The sequence below is a fragment of the Pholcus phalangioides genome, unplaced genomic scaffold, assembly GCF_987345545.1.
Source record: "Pholcus phalangioides strain wild (caught in Gottingen) unplaced genomic scaffold, Ppha-v1.0 ptg000011l_1, whole genome shotgun sequence".
Classification (NCBI taxonomy): domain Eukaryota; kingdom Metazoa; phylum Arthropoda; class Arachnida; order Araneae; family Pholcidae; genus Pholcus; species Pholcus phalangioides.
The window spans coordinates 4,867,974-4,890,905 of record NW_028301604.1 but is presented as its reverse complement, the minus strand read 5'-3'; the positions used below and the strand labels follow the sequence as shown (position 1 = coordinate 4,890,905).

Sequence of the window (22,932 nt, the reverse complement as noted above, 5' to 3'; positions counted from 1 at the left end):
TAGACATCAATATATTTTTTTAATTTAATACAAAATATTAAAACCAAACAAAAATTATAAAAAAAAGTGTGGCAAACATCAATTTTGCTCTTTCAACTTCATCTGTTAACAGTTTCCATCACATAGAGCCTCAATTACTGTGTCAAACACATAAAAGAGCAAACACCTGAAATATATATCTTGAATTAAAAATGGAGATTTGTAATGCATAAGATTAAAAAAACAGCTTTTTAAGAGTATAAGTATAGTCCATTTGTTAAATTAGGGAAAACATATCCTCCCACTCTAGATTATAGTTCATACATATTGGAGGTGGTTAAGAAAAATAAACTTGTGTGTATAATTTTAGAAAAATCAGTTACCATTGCAACAAAGGTTGGGTTTTTGACTTGGATAATGTTGTGAACACAGTAGTTCCCCGTCAGTACTGTTATGATTATCACAAACTAACCCGCATTCCCGACTACGTGGTTTGGGAGTAAAAAACCTAACCTATAGTCCTACATAATTCTGTAGGGTAGAAAATTATTTTACAATCATACTAAGTATTTATTCTTTGTATAACATAGTCCCTTTAAACATTACATGCAATTAATGTGTGTATTTCCAATAGGAATTTTTTATTGAAAAGCAATATTTGAGGTTTTGACGTGACGGCATAAACCTGCCAACCCTGCATTAAAATGATCTCTAGCAACTGCTTACATAGTTTCCTTGTCAATTTTAACTCACCTTCACATAGAGTTACAGATTAGAATGAACATTCAATACAGTAACAAAAAAATAGAATAAAATTTTACTTGTTCAGCTTTTCATTTTGAATAGAGCCAATTAGAAGTTGAATAACATTGAGTAAATCATGCAGTCCCACAATGTCTAAAACCAAAGAGAGGATCACATTTGATTCAATTTTTTCTGTAAAAAAAAACTTCTAAGGTTATGATGATCAGACAATAATATGACATTAATTGAAAATTTTGAAGCAATCAATTAGCTGAGAAAATCTTGCTGTGATTTCCTGCATGTGTAGATTTCATGCACTAATATTGAAATCTTGAGGAATGGAAAGGGTTGTTGATCACTTTTCTTTAGAAATATATTTTGACTTTTGTACTCACACAGGGCCGCAATTAGATGTTTGGTCACCCAGGGCAAGTACGCACTTTGGGGCCACCCTTTAATGTTGAAGGAGAGGTTTGAGCATAAAATTTGTGCTCCCTCTGATCCAGCGCCCGGGGCATGAGACCCGCCTGCTCCCTCCTAGTTGCGGCCCTGTTTGTACTTGTATCTATATATCATCTTGACAAAATTAATTTTTAAAGTTATTTCTATCACAACCTCTTAGAAGGAAAAAAGCTAACGATAATATGCAATTTATTATTACCTTTTAAATAATTATACAACAAAACTGGAAGCTCTGGATCTATTGGTTTTGGCACACTTTTCTGCTCTGGCCATATGCTTTGATGCAAGGAATGCAACCATGCAATGATTTTTATGTGTTGATCCATATTGTCCAGCTTCTCTTCTAAAACACTGAAGAAAAAAAAATTAAGGTAAGATTGTCAGATTGCCATACCTGTAAACCTTAAAGTGAATAATTTGTTGTAAGGAATAACATAAATGCTAAATGATAAAATCAAATGTTCAAAATTAGGATTAAACAGTAGTAAATAGTTTTGCCTCTGTATGTAATGTTGGATTCACTTAGCAGTGGAATTTTATCACATATGAACATGGACTTCGATCTTTTCAATGATATATGCCACATCATAAATTTTTATTTTTCCTCTTCACGTACACACCTTATTCATTTTGATAGCTTAGTTACCAAAGTGATGGAAATTTTTCAACCTAAACTTTGAGCATGTACCCCGAGTGGAGGATGGAAATTGAAAAAATGTTTTAAATTTTGATGAAATTTCATGTAATTCATTGGCATAAAAAGACAATAAAACTCAAACAGAATTACCTAAAGTTAAGTATAATGTACCTAAGAAGAAAAGCTTAGGGATACTGACAATGTGTCCATTATTTTGATATAAAATTATCATTTCTCATTATCCTATTTAATAACTGCAGGATGCTGCATACTAAAATGGTTGAAAAAAAAACTTTTTATGTATACACTGACTTTATTGATGGCATCAATAAGCTCCATACTGAATGATGAAAACCAGAATGCTGAAGATTGATCTAATGTAAGCCAACATTTCCAAGGCAAAACAAAGCTTACGAAATCTTACTGCATGCATCATTCTTACAGATCAAAATCATTCAACACAAAGATTTGCAGATTTCAAAATTTCCCCTGTAGTTTATGCAAGTATACCATGGTCCCTTTTATGTAATGAAAATCCCTCTCTCTCTCTCTCAACATCCCATATTGCATCAGAGTTGCTTAAATTCACTTTCCTTTATTGTTTGGTTAAGTGCGGACAGCTCTTAGAATTTTTACTGAACACTAAATTAACTTGAAATTAATTCTAAACTCTATTTGTCATCTATAAAGTAATATACGAATTAAGTGATGAAAATGTTTTTGTTTTTTTTTTTGTTAAAAAAATTTTAGTCTTTTTATTTTGAAAAAATATCTAAAAAATGCTCTAAAATCTGAAAAAATGCCTTAAAAGCGACAAAGTATTGGATGAAAGGAAGTTGACACTAGAGGCTATATATCATTCATTCCACTGACATATTGATTATAAAATAAATCACTTTTAGAGCAAACATATACTTACTTGCTAATCTCATTGATAGGGATAAGTTTGAAAATGTTTTCTATGTGAGAAGAGGGGGTTTCTTTTTTAGAAGTTTTTTTTTTGTAAAACACTGCTTCATGCAAAATATCAAGAACAGCATGAAAAATATCTGAAATAAGTGTTATACAGAAAATAAATCACTACTGATTATTAGCTATGCATTTTCAAATTTTGCTTCACATAATTTTAAAACCTACAATTATAAAAAATTAACATAATATCATTAATATGTGACAATTTTATTAAAATCTCAAAAAAGTTCTAAAGGGTTTAAATTGAAAGAAATGGATGGCCATTCCATATGAGTCAGTGTTTTAGACTGAACATAAAGCTTGATAGCATAAGCTCAGTTAACTTGCATTATCATTCATCATAACACCAGGTCCCATGACTGCAAGAAATGGATGAGCATATGATGCAAAGATCTCATCTTGATAGGGCACTACCATTTTTGAACCTCTAGTAAAAACATGAAGATTGGTTTAGTTTTGTTTATAGTTTCCCAAACTTTTTGTCCCATCATCCCCTTTCTTCAGAAATTTTATTTCTCTCATCACCCCCCCAACTAAAGCAAACCCATAGCAACCTATGCTATAACCTTAGCTTCTATCAACCCCCCCCCCCTCCCTGGACCTTTACATCTATATTTTCCTGAACTTTTTGTCATTTTCCCACTTTGAGAAACATTGGTCCAGACCAGTTTCCAAAACTTTTTGTTCCATTCCCCCTTCTTCAAGAATTATTTTCTCTCATCGCCCCAACTCAAGCAACCCATAGGATCCTATGTTATACCCATAGTTTCTATCACCCTCTTGGATCATTCCATTGCCCACTTTGGGAAACACTAGTCCAGACCCTCAAACCATCATGACTGTAGGCATGTCTTTTGTGGGTGTTACGTTTAGCCATTTGCCTAGTGGTGTTAGGATGTCAATGAGATGGAAACCATTGGTAGTGTTGACAGGTGACACTCACAAAGCTGGTGTGTGACCCTAATCGAAAAGATGTTTGGAGTGATATTGATCTTTCTGTCAATGTTTCAAGTTCCGAACTGAGTTGAGGAGTTGTATGTGATCCATGACAACATGCTTGAAAACACAAATAATGGTCATCACGAACAGCTGTGACTCTTGGATATCATCTCATGAGTCTTTGGGACTCTGTCCTTTCATTTTTGATAGTAATTCCACTCATGACTAATGATGGAATGGTTAGAATTTAGAGCTTGTGGTACCCCAGACTGTTTGCACCTACTTCAAGATGTCCCATCACATATCACTACTCATAGTGGCTTCTTTTTTTTTTTTGCCCCATCTGCTACTGTGGTGAACTTTCTGTTTGTTACTTGACTTTTGAACAATAGTGTATAATTCATCAAATTTATAACTCATATGAATAGAATTACTTTCCGGTAAGGGTAAAAGCATATCACTACAATTGCACCCTTTGCATTGTTCCTCTCTCTCAGTCATATCTCTCTCTTCAGTCATTGCAGAACACTGTGTACTATATCGTTTTGAAGAAATGAATGTCGCATCAGAGTGACAGAGAATCGCACTGGATGTGCCACTGAAGTTTGAACAAAATTTTTCAATATTGTAATTCATCGGAGAATTCTGTAATAACAAAGTATAAAAACATTATATAAATTAAACAATATTATCAAAAAATGTAAATTTAACTTCTCTCATAACTTATAAATATTTTCAAATGCTACCAGTATTTTTATTCTTAACTACTGTAATTTTTTCTCAAGTTATTTAGTGTAGAATGAGTTTTTTTTTACATCAGTTTGCAACATAATCATTTTCTTTAGTTGATTGAGTTTTGGTTGTGCATGTTCATCACATACAGCCTGTAAAAATTTAATTACCAGGTTTGACCAAATTGTGTAATTGAAAATTTCAACAATATTATGGCCCTATAGACCAATTTAATATTCATTGGTCATCAAGACCCAGGTTTATGTATCTGTTATGCAAGTGCAAACACTCACTACCATTAAAATTCACATTAAATTATTTTGAAAATGCTCACCATTAATGGCAATCACGTCTCAGTCAAAGAATGAAATTTTGTACCATATTTTGAAATTTGTAGGCTAGAATGGTCACACATGCTTTGATGATTATGATTTCCAGTTCCTCTCGTTATATAAGCGCATAGTTTCCCAAACTCAAGTCAAACTATAGGACTATATTAGTAATCCTATACTAAACCCACTGCTTCTACCACCCTCCTGGACCATTGTATCGCTCCCTTGGGGGGTGATATTGCCAACTTTAGAAAACACTGCTCTAGTGTACTTGGATTTCAACTATAGAGAATGGCCTCAAAGAAAGAAACCACATGGATTCAAAAATGGTCAAAATAATTTTTCAAAAACTGCAGAGCTCACTATGCATATTTCAATTGTAATGATGCAACAGTACAATACTATCAATGAAATTTTGAACTAAACTGAAAAAAGATACGATAAAAAATTTGACAGGATGTCGGAAAAACCTGCAACTATTTTTTTTTCATTAACTGTTTTGAAGATATTCAATTTTAAAATTGGGGTTCTCTTTTCCAAAGGCCTCGGAAATGTTATGCACCTGTGAATGCTTGGCTTAGAATGAATTCTGAGGGTGCTCAGAATGGTGGTACAGAATACTGTGAGTGTTCGACAGGGTTGTCAAATTTGCTGCCCAGGTAGATACTCATGCCCCTCCCAGCTGGGTTTTTAAGAAAATGGGTTTTTCCAATAAAAATTTATTTTGAGATACATTTAATTAAAAAAAGCAGCATATTGAATTTAAAAAAAGCCTACTTAAGTGAAATATTTCACATAATTTTTTGAAAGCTAAAATGGAATAAAAAAAAATTTATTTTAATGTAAAGCTCTTTTTTAATGTAAAAATTTAGGTATGAGATTAGATTACTATTCTAAGGTAGTCTAAATTTAAGAAAAAAACAAAGAAAAGAAAAATATTTTAATTAGCTGCGTGTACTGTCAGTCTGTGTCAATTTGACAATCTCTCAAATTCTGGATATTATTTTTGCGTATTTGAGATAACTTGCCATGACTGCTTGCAGTTTATCTATGATGTAAAAAAATTAAATCAAAATGGCTCTAGCTCTTGAGCTCTGTCAGCTCCCATCCTGCCTTGTTGTAGCTAATAATCAACTGATCAGCTATTTAACTACAATGCTATGAAACACATGTCAAGTAACAAACTTCTAATTTATTCTCAGCTTTTCTTATACTGTACATGGGTTACTTTTGTCTAGAACTCACATTCTTTATGCAAATTCGACAGTATTTTGATTGTTATCTAAAAGCTACGTGTAGCAGAGATAAAATCTTTCTCACTTCTTGCCTAATACCGATTTTCCTATCTCTCAGGCACTTATGCCTATTTGTGTCTAAATAGAGTAGGGAGAAGGAAAGGCTTTTTGATGAGAATTAATATTAAGTGTTGAAGAGATTTTAGAAAGATTTTTTTTTTCGAAATGCTCAATACTAAAAATATCTAATTCAAGGAAAATGGCCTTCGAAATTCACGAATAAACATAAAACAATGTCAAAATAGTCATTTATGGCAGAAAAATCTGAAAAAAGACATTTTCACCAAAAAAAGTTTAAAAAAAGCATTTACAGCATTTTGCTTGAACTTCCGGGCTCTAGTCATGGCACGGGCTCTACAATTTTTCGTTTTTTTAAATGTAAAATTAATTGGAAAGCTAAAAATTTTCTTTCTATTTATCCTCATTAAAGTAATATTTTCAGGTTTCGGATGAACAGATTATCATTGTTTGCAATAAATAGAGGAGGGCAAATTTCGGAAAAATATTGATCCATCAAATGGATGCTAAACGATTGGGGTATCACTCAGTATACTGCATGATACTGCAGCAGCTCGAGTCATCGTTTCTCCGCATAAGCCGGGATTCAATCAAACTGCCACAAAAACTCCCAGCAGTGTTCTACTCTCTCACTACGGGGAGTGATGGAATTTTTGGCTACTGGTTCGGCAGAGTGATGCGACGAATGGACCATTGATGATTTCTAACACCGGCCAGTTTGTGACATAGGTAGGAAAACGTCAATATTAGTGATTCGGTAAAAAATCATATTTTCAGAAGCAAATGTGTATAACCGTATTGACTTGCTAAAATCATACTAAATACAATAAAATTGTAACAGTTGGCAGGTATGCTATTTATATTCATACATAATAAAGAATGTAAACATATAGAGTTCATACCTATGTAGATAATTTTCAACTACAGAAAAAAAAGTAATTTAATTTTTCATATTTTACACAAAAAGTCCAGGTTTTTTAATAAAACCTGCCTGTGCTGGGTTTTTTACAACCCTGGTGCTCGAGCACCCTCAGCTCTAATGCCACTATTCATTTCAAGACACCCTGTATGAACATGCTTCACAAAAATTTCTAAATTTAAGAGAAAAATCTATTAAGCATCCTTACTCTGGTAGTATACTCCAGTAAGTAGTCAGAAGAATCTGCTTCATCACGTGTTGATTGCATTTCAGAAAATATTTTCTGAGCAGTAGAGTAAATTGGTGATCGAAAAACTGGTTTTGTTATCCACGACATACTTCCCAGTAATAACTCTTTAGCACTTTTCATGGTATCATTAAATACCTGAAAAAAATTTCATCACAATGGTTAACAGAACAAAATCACAAAACAGCATGTTATAAGAATCAGTTCAGCTGATCTTTTTTTGTTTTTTGTTAAAAACAGAATAACTCTAGGTCAGGGGTGGCCAACCATTTTTCACAAGCCGTGCTACATTTAAGATCATTTTCGATGCACATGCCACTCTTCAAATTTTATGTGCACACCACATGTCCCATTTTCACACACGACACAGTCATTTCCCCTCCTTTTTTCAATATATCTCGAAAGCAAATTTTGTACACCAATATTGTAAATCGATAAAAGTTCATATTGTGTACACTATGTTGGGCATAAGCACCGGAATCTGGGAACTCAAGGTACTTGCCCCCCCCCCCCCAATAAACTATGTAAGAGGGCTGAATCCCCGCAAATGTCATTGATATAGAATACAATGCATTCCCCCTGGCCACAAGCTGACATTCTTGAATCCCTTACATATGGGACATCCAGCAGATGACTTTCACTCACCCTTCTCCTCTCCCGATGATTTTCTTCATGTATCACCATCTCTCGTTGAATGTTTTCAAGATAATTGATCATTTTTGTTGCACCACTGTCATTTTCCACTCACAATTATGGGGCTAATTGTGGCAATCAAAGGCTGATTAGACCTATAGTTTATTGCCATTTCCAAATGGCAATGCTTGACATTTCGCCTTTTTATATATTTTGCCGATAGGTTGGTGTGCTAACCCCTCGGTGGAGGACTCCCTGTGGTAGCAATCTTTTTCTGCTGTCACGTTGTTGCAGTTATGTGTTTTTGAGATGAAAAACGAAACAGAAACATATGAATAATAAGTCATCATAAAGTTATTGTTAAGAAGGCTTTCCTTACTAAATATAGGTTTGGTGTCTTGCAAGATTATCATACATAAGAAAAGGACCATTGAAAAATTTGAGAGAATTTCTTCGATTGAAAATTTAATTTGAATTTCCTTAATTTTTGAAGAAATCAATCGTGCCATTCATAATATGGCATGCTAGTGATTGCCGCAATGTAGTGGGTCAGCCACCTCTGCTCTAGGTTATTTATCACTTAAAATGTGGCTAATGGATTTTAATTAACTATTAAATCTTTCTATCTCGTACAGTGGCCAAACAATTATTTGAAATAAGTGTTAGAAAAATAATAACTAACAAAGCAATTGGTTTTTTAAAACAGGATACCTCAATTAAAATATTCACCCACAAAAAAATGATGAAAATAAAAATGTAAAATGTTTTCACATAAAATATTGCCTCCTGCATACCAGGGTTGTATCAGTTTTGACCGGGAGTGGTTTTAACCAGCCTGGTCAAAGCCAGTTTTAGCCACTCGATTTTCCCTATAATTCTCAAAAAGGTTCATATGATCCTGAGACTGCCTCAATAACCAAATTTAATTAACCACAAGAATATTTAAATGTATATTAATTAATTAATTATATTTGAGTATAGATTTACTGATAAATTGAATTGAAGTCATAAGAAATCAAAGATAATCAAATCATGTCAAAAATCAAAGAATAATCAATACAAATCAGGGTTGGCAAGGTTTTGGACATCATTATAATATTAAAAACGAGAGTATTTAACCAAGTTTTTATCATATTCTCCAACAGGACTCGACAAATCCCAGTTGCCGTGGTGACCAGAACAATCAGTATTGCCGCCTAAAATATTCTATTTGGTATTACTAAATTACCATCATGATTATTTCTTAAAGCATATGGCCGCTGTGGTGGTCGAGGGGTCATAGTGACGGACTCACATCGCAAGGATCCGGGTTCGACCCCCACTGGCCCCACAGTGGTGGTCGGCTGAAGTTGGTTTTCTGTGGTTTCCAACTTCAGGGTGCTAATGCGAGCCGATGTCCCTGTTAAAAAGTCTCATCACAGAGAGCAACAGGCCTACAACGTTACAAATATTCAATCATTACACTTCACTCACAATTTGAAGTATAGATGGCAGCACTGAAATATCAGACACAACACTAGCTACACACTCAGACTGTTAGGTGCACTCACTTTGTTCCAGACTCTGCCATGAAGCTGGGCTGGAAGAGATCTTGGCAACGAGATAAGTCCGGTGGCAGAGACCCTGGCGTTCATTCATTCAGTTAAAGCATATGTCAGAGTTCTTGTGCGGATGTTTTTCGTCTGGTGATGGTTAAAATCAAAGCTCTTCAATCATGAATATGCCTCCCAATGGGATTACAGGACTCCAACCTTGTGAGTCCCAACGATGAGTTCAACCGGGCATGGTACGGAGACCCATGGCCTCACATCCCACAGTAGGGCTCCAGATAAGTCTCTTTATGGGCTCCTCTATTATATATTTGTAGTATGAAAAAAAAAATAGAGTCACATCTGATGAGAATCATCTTGGACCCTGCTAGACTCACTCTCTTTGTGGGGACCATGCAGGGACCTCAGTTGAATAGGAGCTTCCACGATAAGATCTGGCACAATGATTTATGACAATAAATAGGTACTGCATAGGCCCTCTGTCATTCTGCCCTGGGGCTACAATGTAGGGACACTTTTTTTTCGGATAAATATTCAAAAATTTGAGTTCTGTAAATCAGCCTCATTATCATCAAGGGTTCAGTGGAACAGCCTCATTATCATCAAGGGTTCAGTGGAACAGCCCCTAACTATCAAGGTACAACATATCATTGCAATTCTAGGTTAAGTTTTGGAAATCCAAAAATATGTGAAGACAACAAAATAAATTAAGAATAACTCTTTTCACAAAAGATAATTTATTCAAACAATTCAAACATTAATTAGTTAAACAAAAATTAGCAATTTATTTTTTTGATAGTCGTTTTTAATTTTTTTTTATTCCAAAATTAAGAGTTCTACTTTTACTCCTAACAGTCAAGGCCCTCTTAAGAGCATTATGGGCCCCCAAACCAAATGATTTTTCTGAGGCCCTACGTGGCGAATTCTCAGAAATTCCAACCACATTTAATTTTTGTGAGGCCCTTTTCTCGAGGCCCGGATGGGCCCATGAGTTAAGACAGCACTGCTAACAGTTATACTAGGATGATGTCACTCTCTCCTACCCATACAAAAGTTTTTAACAGCTGGCTGATGCAAAGATATATTTAGGAAAGAGAGAAAATTAAACTGTGCCCTTGTGGGAAATCAAACCCACGTCCTTTCACTTTCCTGTTGAATGCCCTAGACCAGCAGTTCTCAACCTTTTTTGACTCGTTGAGCCCTTTTTGGCATATAATTTCTATGGCGGAGCCCCGTAGACCTATTTTTTACTTATTCAGTAAACTTACAGATTTATTTTTATTATTTAAAAACATAATTATAATTATTTTTCTCAAATTAATTGGTCTTTTTTACTTTCCTCGAGCGGCCACGGAGCCTCTGGGGAATGCACAAGGTGCCCCAAGGGCTCTGCTGAGAACCGCTGCCCTAGACCAATAGACTACAAAGGCAACGAATATCTCAATCTTTCCTTGGAGCTCGTGTGCACTCAATGAGATGTGCATGGATGATCGGATCTAACTCCAGCCAAAGTTTGCAGTTGCAGACACTGCCACCAGATGGTGACTTATCTGAGGATGAAGTGCACATGAGCTCCAGGGAAAGATAGAGATATTTGTTGCCTTTGTAGTCTAGTGGTCTAGGATGTTCACCCGGAAAGTGAAAGGACGTGGGTTTGATTCCCTGCCACCACCACCTCATAACCATACACGAAAATATGGCATAAAGCTAGAATATCTATATTGTGAAATTTAAAAAAATGTTAAATAATTGAAAATTCAGATGCTGTTTGTTTGGATCATTTGAAGACACTTACAGTAAACCACTTGAAATGGTCAAAACTGATATCAACCAGGGTGGTTGAAACAGGTTTTATGCATGGTTCCACCTTGGTCAAAATGGATGCAACCCTGTTTTCTAACAAAAATATTCTGATGCTTGTTAAAAGTACAAAATGATTTAAAATTTAATATGAAATAAACAGATGAAACTATCACTACATCAGTTTTAATACCATTTCAATGTATTTAAAGTTTTAGGCCAGTTTTGATTGGTTAAAACCACTTTTAGTGAGTGGCCTGGACAAAATTGGTTTTGGCCGGCCAAAATTACAACCCTGCCACATACATGCAATTTCCTTTTATTAATGTTGACTCTTTTAAAGTTCTTTCAAGAAAACAGATTTTCTCATGCATAGGAAACACTTAGAAAAATGTGAGGATACTAGAGCCTAGTTTCCACATTATTTATAAAAAAAAAACACTCGCCTGAGAAATTTTTGGTGTTTCAACAAAAGCAATGCTTGCATCACTTCCATAACCTAAGAACTCTTGCAGTTCTGGAGTGTGAATGATTGCAGGACGCTTGCATAGTTCCTGCAAGTATATTTGAAGCTCTTTTTTTCTTTCAGATATGTGTCTTTCATCCAAATTTGCAAATGGTGTCGTTATTTTTTTATTTGGTCCTTTGATATCTTTCAAAGAAAGGTAGGTATATAATAAACATTTCATGTTGTGCGAATATAAATTTTCAACTGAAATTGATGATGAAATAAAAATTTTCAAATCCATATAACAGGAGATCATTAAGTAACCCTTTCGCCATCACTGGGACATATTTCTTGCATAAAACTGCTAAAATAACATCATATTATTGCAGCCATGACATTAATGATGACAAAAAAAAACTTCAATCACTAACCTTTCAAGAAAGGTCTCACTGATGGCTTACTTTCAAGTCTAGAATGCAAAGCATCAAATTCTCTAAACCTTCTTTTAATTCGGACGACTTCTTGAATCAGTTTAGGTGCATTAGAAGACACATCTTGAAAAAGACCCTTGTACTAGAGTATAAAGGTAATATAAAATAAAAAAACTTGAGGGGTAAATAAATTATACTAAAAAAATTAACTATGAAAACATTAACACTAAAACTGTATACCAGATAATAAAAACAAATTATACATTTGTGATATATTTCAGTTTTCACTTAATAAATGTTTTGAACAATTTTAGTCTTGAATCTCATCTTTTAAGCACTGAATTAAATGTTCTTTAAATTAAAGCCAGTAAGGAAAAAGCCTACAACAATATTCTATCAGCTGATTCAGATTCATTCACAGTACAAAGAGATTAATTTTTGGATGATAAAAATACAAGAACTGATGAACCAAACTTTGTGAAAGCTAAAGTAAGCCAGGAGAATTGCTAGATGCTTCTCAGAACTTCAACAAGTTCCACTCATAGCAAAAGATATGAGGAAAAAACTAAAAATAAGACGAGACCTGTTATATCAGGTAACTGACTGTGTGAATGACAAAGTGTACATGTTTCAAGTTTTTTGTTTCAAATGAGTAACTTTAATAATGATAGTGATTAGGGTTTTCAAGCAGTAATTCTTTCCCCCTATTTCAGTAATTTTTGAAAATGATTTCCTGAAAATTTTGTTAGGAAATTGAGAAAATACTTCTTTCATGAGCCCAGTAATACTAATACCCGCAATAAAAGTAAGTGTACCGCTTGGATTAAGATATGAATCTACGGTTGTGACACTAAGACATGATTAACACAATTTATATGTCATGAGCTAATTGAAATATCCAGCTTATTGTGATAAATCTACATAAAATTGAGGTGATTGAGCAAACAATTACAAATCTGATAATTAGCTTAAAGCAAGATTGGCAAGTTTTTAAAAGTTTAAACCATAGAGTAATAATAGTAGTATATAGAGAGCGCGAGGGGTTACAATGTGAAGAAAAGATCAGAGTCACGTGACTCCAGTCAAAAGGCTGGTAAGGGAATCTCGTTGGCAATGTTGTTCCTATAAAATTGACTAGTGCCTAATTTTTTAATTTGTGAAGCACCAGTGATAGGGCACACTTCAAGATAAAGGGGTTTCCAATTTGTTCTCATTATTGTAATAATCTTCGAAAACTAAATAAGAATGATTATTTTAGGAATTCTGAGGAAATATGATTTCCTATTCCCAATGTCTGAAGATCCCAAACAACGGGAATTCAGAAATCTTAGTGATGCATATATTTGTATAATGAACTCTTTGCAATTAAAACAGTTAACAAGTAAAAAAAAAACATAAGATCTACAAATATGGCAAAAAACATTAAAAATTATAAAAATACCTTTCGAGATTACTTACTTCTACACAATACAAAATATATGGGTTGCGTCCAAAATCTTCTTTTAATAAACTTTCAGTAATTTTAACGTCTTCAAATAAATTAGGAATATTTTTATCCCCAGTTTTGTCAAAAAAACTGCTTAATTCAGACATTTGTGTTTTCGCTGGTAGAGTGTTACTGCTATATGTTCTGTTTGACCTAAAACTGCTTGAACTAAATGGAATAACATTACGAATATAATCTTCACTTTTTGATCGTTTCATCTGAGTTACTCCAGTTAAAAACAAATTTTGAGGCTCAATATCATGACAACTGCTGCTTGGATCAAACGATCCAGCTGATAAAGAGCTTTTCTTTGAAAAAGAACTACATTCAAAAATTGAATTCTCATTTTCACACACATTTTTTTGGCTAGATATATATTTCCCATCAACAAATGACATTGATTCATTCATCAAAGTATTGTCAATCGACTCATGACTTTGAAGATCATTAGAAGCAATGCTCAATTCATTAGGTGAAATGTTTTCATATACACGATTGGGGAAATTTTCTTCATTTAAAGCTACTTGCACAAATGGTTGGTGTGTGTTCTCTCCCATTCGCTTTACAAACATACGAATTTCATTTCTTGAATTTAACATTTTTTCTTGACGCATCTGAAATTCTGTTTTAAAAATATTTTGAAAAAATTTCAACATCCATGCATTCAATCTCATTGGATCAGTGAGTATTTTCACAAGAGGAAACATAACGTTGTGACCTATAATTTCTGTAAGAAGGTAATGCAACACTCGACAAGACTGCGTATCCATAGGACCAAATGATGAGATGAGAGTGCTGCTGATAGATTGCAGATAACACCACTCATTTGCTTCATTCATGACAGCCCAGTGATTGATCTAATATTAAAAGAAAAAAAAATGTAAGAACCAAACTTCTGTACACTTGACAATTAAAGAAAATAAAAGACAATATCTACCCATTAACTTCTATGGGCATGCCCCCCCCCCCACCTCCCATATCCTGGAACAGGGTCCCTAGGAAGGGATCTTTCACAGGACCCTTCTATAATAAATTTATAGCATGAAAAAACAAAAAATTATAGTTGCCCATATTCATTATACAGTGAAATATGTAATGACAAAATACAGCAAAACCTCCTCTTTTTTGTAGACACCTGCGGAAAAAAATTTGTCTATAAAAGAGGGGTGGCCATTAACCAGAGGGGTTTGAAATGCATACTTTTATTATACAAGGGAAAATTATTATTTGGCCATAAAAAAGGGGTGTTCACATCTGAGAGGTGTCCATTAAGAGGGGTTTTATTGTATAACAATATTAGTGTAAGTCTTACACACTTCCAAAAAAATGTTAATATATTCCATCCCTATAGGCAGGGCCATAACTGGGATTTTCGCTGCCCTCACAAATTTGTCGTTTCTACTTAAAATTGCCACCGCCTAAGTTTTGCTGCCAGGAGCAGTTGCTTCCCCCCTGACCCCTCTAGTTCCAGCCCCAGCCCGGCCTGTAGGATTAATGATGAATCCTAAGACAATATTTTTCTTTGGGCACTTGAGTATCATTGTACAGAAATTTCACTGTGCTATGCTCTTCAGATGTCCTTTCAAAAAATGTGATAAAAGGAAATTTTTCATGATAGAAGGAAAGGCGCATCTCTTTTTTTTGCTATTTTGATTGGACCATGCATTCCACAATGAAAAAATTTTAATTTTGTGTGTGTTCTACTTATAAAATTTGAATGAAAAGATTTGAATCTTGTACACAAGGTGGTAACTATCGACCGCCCAATAATTACACATGTGATTCCTTTTGTAAGAGAATAATACGGAAAAGTGTTTTCTGTTTTTTGATCTGACCCATAATTAATGAGTTATAATGCTTTAAAAATTGATGACATCACTTCAAAATCCTGCCAAATTCACCAAACATATAACTTGGCATTTTTGAAAATGCTTAAAATGTATTAACCTTCACAGAAATTCAAAAAACAAAAGAGATATAAAAATCTGTTTTTTTCCTCGCACTTTCCAGGAAAGAGAAAAAACTTTTCTTACAAGTCAATCAGAATATGTTCTTTGCATCTCACAATGCCAGCTTTACGGGAGAGGTTATAGATAAGCAATAGTAATTTTATTTTATTCTCCAGAAAGTACTATATTTTATTCTCTGGAAATAACCATGTAGTTATTTCCAGCTACATAGTAATATTTCCAAATACATAGTTCTTCTCCAGACGAATTTATTGTACAATAAATTCGTCTGGAGAAGAACAGAAGAAAAGTTTAAAGATGAGTGAATTGATAAAAGAACTTAATTTCATTGTTCGTTTACCATGTGAAGTTGCATGACAGCTGACAGATCAGGGGAACTGAACATGCTGAAGCGTACACAGTTAACTCAGAAGTCTACATGGACATTCTTGAAAACTTTTTGATTCCCAGTGTTGACAATTGGTTTGGGGATTTGACTGACTACATTTCAAGACGACAATGCCTCTTGCCACCACAGTAAAAAAGTTGAGAGGTATCTAAGAAGTGCTAACATTTCAACGACGCACTGGGCAGCCAACTGATATAACCCAATCGAGGTTGAAGAAGAGGGTAGACTCCAAAAAGGCTAATAACATCATGGAACTGAAGCAAGCAATTAGAGACTGCTGGGGAGAAATTTGTCCATCGTACTGAACAACTTATTGCTTCTATTCCCCAAATGATGGAACCCGCCATCCGGACCAAAGATGAAAGTTACGCAATATTAAATTTTTTGTTTTAGATCCATAGTTGTTCACTTTTTTCCTCAAAACTGAGGTGATCGAACATTTTTTTCTTGGGAATTGCAAGTTTATAAATTGATTTTCGTGGTCAAATTGTAACAAATTTGTAATTTTTGTCATTTATTTCAAATTCAGAATAATTGATTTTAACAAAAATTTTCACTCAAAAAAAAAAAATTAATTTTGTTTTTGTGTTTTAAACGTAGCATTGCTAGTGTTTTCGTGGGTGAATAAAAACTTTCTGCCAGGGGTAGTACTGCAGTTTCAATGTGATTTGTATGTTACCTATGGCCTGAGCGGATCTAATGCTCGTTGGAAGGGGTGATTTTACAAAAAAAAATAATAGGTTAGTCGATGTGAATAAAGTGACCATAGGTCCTTCATTTTGTCAGTCTTGATTTTTTGTTTTTTTCTTCATCCCAAAGTTTTTGAAAAAATGTTCTGGTTTTTCCTATTTTTGAGAATTTGTTGTTTAATCAAAAACGTTGATACAGGTAATTTTCAACGGAATGATTGAAAAGAAATGCAATATTATCATATAAAAGTTCTAAAATTTTCATGAATTATCACATTTTGCTTGGTGGGGTGATCCATAGATCCGCGTCTGGCTTATGATATTACCATTGAAATTCAACTTTCACTCTAACTCAAAAACTATAGCCAATCTGATAAAACCTATGTCAGATTCAGAATCAGTGCCCCAAAAGCACCCTAAAATCGCTGAAATATCCTTGAGAACAAATTCAGTGTTGGGTAGTGTAATCTCAATAGAATCCAAAACCAAAAATTATTTTGAATTTTCGCAACAGAATAAGTTTGATTACAAGTTTAAATCTTAATCAATAATTCATCAATAAATCAATAATTCTGATTGAATTATTGTTATTTTACTGTTTTCACCAGTCACATCTTTGTCCAGCTATCATTTTTACATCCTTCATTAAAGCTTTTTACAAATAACAGTTTCGATGAAAGTTAAAAAACCCCAAAAAATATTGACGTTTTATTGATCAACATGTAATCCAATTAAAATACAAATACAACGCCACAACAGACAAAATGCCCAACGAGGTGGCTGATAATCACACATAAAATAACGATCACGCAACAAACACGTACGCAGTGTTTGCTGACTTGATAGTGCAGGTAAACAAATTGCCACATTTGGGCAAAAATGTGTTAATTAGGCTAAAAAAAATTTCAAACAGATCTCATTTGGCTAACACTTTGCAAATGTGGTGATAAATTTGCCAACATAATGGACAAAGATAACATGTAAACTATAAGTAATAGCAATGTTATAGTATCACATTACATGGAGAGAAAAAGCACCAATCATAAAAGAAGGCCAAACTTGGTTTCTAATGGGATTGAATTTTCATTTTCAAGAAGTGACAAGCCCCTGCTGGCGGAAAAATGTACTTTCATTTCGAGTTTGGTACATAACTGACCGTTAGAAAAATTATGTTATAAAATTTCTAACCTTATAGCTCACTTAATATTTGTCCAATCCAAAAAATTGAAAACACTTTTCTGTATTAGTTTTTGCACAAGGAAATCATGTGTGTAATTATTGGGTGGTCGATAGTTACCACCCTCTATGTATATTGAAAATGCATTTGATATCTGTCACAAATATTGTCAATCATACTTACCACCAAATTAGTTATCTGGCTTTCCTTTTTTTTTTCCTATGAACCCAGATTTAATCATTTTCTCAATTCAAGAAATAAAACTGTAGGTCCTATCCAATTTGTTGAATTGATTTGATATTTTACGGACAACTTTTCTTTGACCCTTGACAATCATTAAATCAGGGTTCTGCTGTCATTAGTCAGACCCTAATGTAACAAACTCCCATTCAATGAATTTCTTGATTCAACTAATTTGTTTTTTGAAAAATTCTCATGAAAATAAAAGTCTAACTTTTGTTTAAAGAACAGAAACCCTATATATAACAATTTTTTTTAAAACTATCCTTAATTTTTTTTTCTTATTTTTTATCCTCTCAAACCACAGTTCAAAAATTTGACCTTCAGCTCTTCTTTAGGGACAAACAAAAAAGGGGCGCAGGAATCTGTTCCTTTTTGAGTAAAGGAGACAGATTATATTAACTTTTGGCACTTACCAAAAGTTAATACAACACCCCTTAAAGCAAATGTATGTCAAAAACTCTGACGTACGTTACAAAGAAGAAAGAAGTCTTCTGGTTTCCCCATAAAGTTCACAGATTACTCTACGATTCAAAAATCCTCACTCTTAGGGGTTAGAAGTTCACAAAAAGTAATCTTTTTTACAACTTATAATTTCCTTTGATAAAATGAAAAAAAAAAACAATTGAGGTCTTCGCAGTTTCACCAAGTTGGAACCAGCTTCTGGTTTCAAAATACAATAAAAAAAACTCGAGAAAATTACACAAATCAATAAAATGTGAAGTAACACAGAGTAAAAAAAAGGCAATTTTAATCTGGAAGAGCACATAATTTTCTGAAGGCTGCCAGAGGTGCTTGCTGCTTGATGTTACATTAAAAGTTTTGATTGGACAGATAAAGCAACAATGTTATCTGAGATGTCAAGTCTCAAAATTTTCAGTGCTCACTTATGTATGAGATCCTGCATGCACGAATGTGCAAATTTCCCCCTTTTTTTTTTTATCAGCTGGTTGGATACCTTATTTTTCTATCTCGATTTTGCCTGAAACATGAATGTGTATCCCTATTGAAACAAGTTACAAAACATTTTAGGAAAATAACTTCCATATAGTAACATGGGTAGAATAAACATTCAAATGTCATTTACATGCAATTTTTTTTTTTCAAAAGACATTGCACATTTGTGCATCTGGCATGAGGGGGACGATATAGTGATGGTTACTCAGTGCTGGAACCAGAAACGAAAATGTACTCTGTGCCAGGGGCCGGTATCCATTTCAGCAACCCCCCAAACAATAATTATTGAAAGAAAAACAGTAAATTTCACCCCTCCTCCTAATCTGGCACCCAAGCATCAGACCCCCGTGCTCTCTCCTTGTTGTGGCCCTGTGGTCACTCATGAGAAACTTCTCATATGCTTTTAACATTAAACAAACGAATAGTTTGAAGGGAAAAAAATTGCAGTGCAATACCTTTCTTGAATTCTTTACATGGTTCAAATGCCCAGTCTCTGACTAGACTTTTAGACTGTGAAAGGGAATACATTATGATTACTCTAACCTGCTCCCCCCCCCCCATATCCTGGAGCTGGGATCTTTGGTGGGACCCCAGCCAGACAAGGGCCCTTTTTTTGAATTTATAGCATGAAAAAACAAAAAATAACGATAATCGTCCCAGGACTAGAACCCTGTCATCCCCATTTTTGCAGGGGGCATGCTTTGGTGCATAGGGATGGGTTCTGAGGACAAAGACATGGTAGCCCAGGGTTACATTTCAAGGGTTATGTTACATTTGATTGCAACACCAGTTGGAAACCTATGGTGTACAGAACACTATGAGTTTGCTGAGGGCTTGGTCTGCAATATTTGGCTTTGGCACATAATTCCAGGAGTGTAAAAAAATATTCAATGCAAAAATAATTATAATAACCATACCTCAACATGGTTAAGTATCTCTTCTTTTCTATTTAAACACGACTGCAAAATAGAATCACTGTCTTTCAATTGGAAAACACCATTTTTAAAATGAAAAAAGAAATGTCTATATACTTGCACAATTTTAACAAGTAGTCGTCGCAAATCAGTATCTTTAATTTGATATAACATATTGTTCAAAGTTATCAGAATTACACCATGAGCATCGTTCAAAAATTCTGGATCTTTACTGATTTTCTGTTGATACCACGGTTTTACATAGTCTCTTAATATGCATTTAACCACAGTTTCAAATTCTGACTCTATCAGGGGTGATTCACCACAATGCTTTCTTTCAGAAAGAGATTTAGAACCACTACCTCTCTCTCTCTCATTGCTCTCTTTTATTGGTTTTCCAAATTTTTTTAAACTAACAAACGTTTCTTTAACAATACAAAGAATGGTGCCCCACTTGAATGAAAGCAAAATGCGTTTCGAAATTTCTGTCAGCTTCAAAATATAACGAGAATACCATTTTATATCCGAGTTATCAATACCCTGATTTACATCACCCAATATATACTGTGAAGTGCAATAATAGACTAGCAAAGCAAAAATGAATAAACTAATGATGAAGCTGATTTTATGAACGATCCCGATACCAACAAGAGTGGCTAAAAGCAAGAGAATGTTCTTATATATATCCATCACATAAATTGATAATCGCACTTTTTTTCTAGATACCCTTTTTGCTTATAATTATATAGATTGTAATCTTTTTTCAATAACAGCGGTCAAACTGTTAAGTTAATTCGGATAGCTCGAGCATTTCCGCTATCTCATCGCTCTGCGTTTACCCCAGAGCACGAGGAAATTATAAATAAACAAAATTTCCCGTGATGAAGTGATGCCAAAGCATTTTCCCTAAAAAAACTGACAGAAATTATTTATTATGTCCGTGAACATACGTCCCGAAATCCATGGAGGAAAGAATAAGGCAAAGCGCAAATTGAGCCGTGTGCAGCGTTCGCGACACGAAGCAGGACACTCTGTTTTGCGGCCAACGGAAATCAGAGGGACAGCGCAAATTGAGACACGAAGTGACACTACCTACGCTAAGCGTGTGTACGCGTGCACTCGTTGACGCTGGTGTTGAGCCGCATTAACTATAGGAAAGCATGGGAAGCCACGGTTTGTTTGGGCTTACTTGGTCCTTTTAATAGAGCGATCACTGGCTTCATCTGGCAACTCTGATTCCCCCATGCTTTCTCAACGGACGCGCTGGTCACTAGTGCGCCTTCTTGAGCTGTCTACACTGGTGCGTTTTTTCTGCGCCAATGCGCTTTCTACTGGCGCAGATTATTAAGACGCCTTCATATACTATTATGTATTATTAGAGTTCTAGCGCACATTCATCAAGCGTGACGTAATCACTAAGACGCGACTGAAACTTGTTGAAAGGCGACCAATTTTTCAAGAGGCATTCCTCTTTCTTCTGCTCCACCAGGTGTGGATTTTTTCATGCAATTTCCCTTTCCTTTTCTGTCTTGTTTTCATAAGTTTTTCGATTTTTATGATGTTCATCCAAATAAACATTATTTTGAAGATTTCAGATCACGTAGTCTATAGCGGAATATTATTGGTGGTAAATTCAAATTAACGGTAATCATAATTACAAAATTATAAATTAAATGACATCTTAAAAAATATTTTTTTGGTCGAATTTCATATTAAAACGCAGTTTTTTTTCATATTTTAGTGAGGAGCTCGCATTACAGAAGTTTGCTGTGTAATTATAAAATAATTCACGGGCTCTTCCCTGGGCCACCTCAACGCATGGGGCAATCCAGGTACGGCGTGAGGAGCTTAGATGTGCTAGAGGACTATTCATGATAATGAGATCTAATGCTATCATTGTTCAAAGTATGTAAAATAGGTTCGCCTTCGGAATATCACTTCCCGGAGATCAATGATGCTTTTGAAACTCTCGATTCTCCCCCATTTTTTCAAACATTTCGTGAAAGCACACGAATACTTAGTCAACTGTTACAGGTTCACCCTTACCGGATGCAGGACCTCTCCGATAGTGCCTGTTTCTTGAATGGGCAAACGGGGCATGTGTCCTTTGCCCTTAAAATTTTAGGGCCCCAAAAATTTGATGTGTATCATTTTTTTAACCTTCCTTTCCGTAGAATATTGCCAAACGTGAAATTTATTTTGAGTAATTATGTAAACTTGTTACATTATACTCTACGGCAGACATTCAATCTGTTGCTCGCGAGCACCGTGGTGCTTCCTGAAGCACCCAGAGTACTCGACTCGTGTCCGATTTCATGCTCGTTAGCACTTGATAAACGTCCCAATTTGAACACTTTGTGGAACACAATCCTGATTTCAAGAATTCGTATGCCAAACTTGCTGTACCGGTGCTTCCGTTTTGATGATGGGCCTGTACCAGGAAGTGTGCTTGCAACTAGAAAAAAGTTGCCTCAAAGAAGATTGTATAATGAGGGATGGGGGAGGGAAAAAATTCATTTTTGCCTAGGGGGGCCCGAATTTATGAAGAACAGGCTGTGGCCTTCAGCGTACGAATAATTTTCGCTATTTTCTCAAAAACTAAAACAGCTTCATGTAGATTTTGTTTTCATGAACATTATTGTAGCTGCAACCAGAGGCGTTTGTAGGATCAGCTTTCAGGGGGGGGGGGCACACCGAATTTGAGAAAGCACCCACAAGAAATCTCTTCTAGAGAAATTTTGTGCTACTAACTGTCGAAAGTACGGTTTTTTAAGTTTAAAAATTGATTAAAACAACATATAAAAGAATTTTCTTTTGATTTTCTGATTTTTGTACTAAAATATTTTAAATTTTTGATCGTCTTGGGGAAAAATCACGGGTCACCATATTCTGCTACTTTTTATTATACGAATAATAATTTCATCTGAACATTAAAAAAAAAAATCACTTCTGTAACCTCGAATTCAGTGTGCT

General features: G+C 34.6%; 1 protein-coding gene across 3 annotated transcripts; it reads right to left on the bottom strand.

Moving 5' to 3' along the window:
• On the bottom strand, nt 1–20,994 carry LOC149079969 (uncharacterized). Of its 3 annotated transcripts, none has more exons than XM_089238884.1 (10): nt 19,963–20,994; nt 13,597–14,481; nt 12,139–12,280; nt 11,706–11,911; nt 7,238–7,414; nt 4,168–4,378; nt 2,742–2,871; nt 1,385–1,536; nt 801–915; nt 1–166 (listed from the first exon to the last, which is right to left on the bottom strand). In XM_089238884.1, the coding sequence occupies exons 1-10, from the start codon at nt 20,647–20,649 to the stop codon at nt 106–108; spliced, it is 2,766 nt and encodes a 921-aa protein (XP_089095010.1). In that variant the 5' UTR covers nt 20,650–20,994; the 3' UTR covers nt 1–105. The 3 variants fall into 3 exon arrangements, with proteins under 3 accessions (XP_089095010.1, XP_089095011.1, XP_089095012.1); XM_089238885.1 differs by having other exon boundaries at nt 801–876; nt 19,963–20,839; XM_089238886.1 differs by lacking the exons at nt 1–166; nt 801–915; nt 2,742–2,871 and having other exon boundaries at nt 19,963–20,823.
• Nucleotides 20,995–22,932: the final 1,938 nt, after the last annotated feature.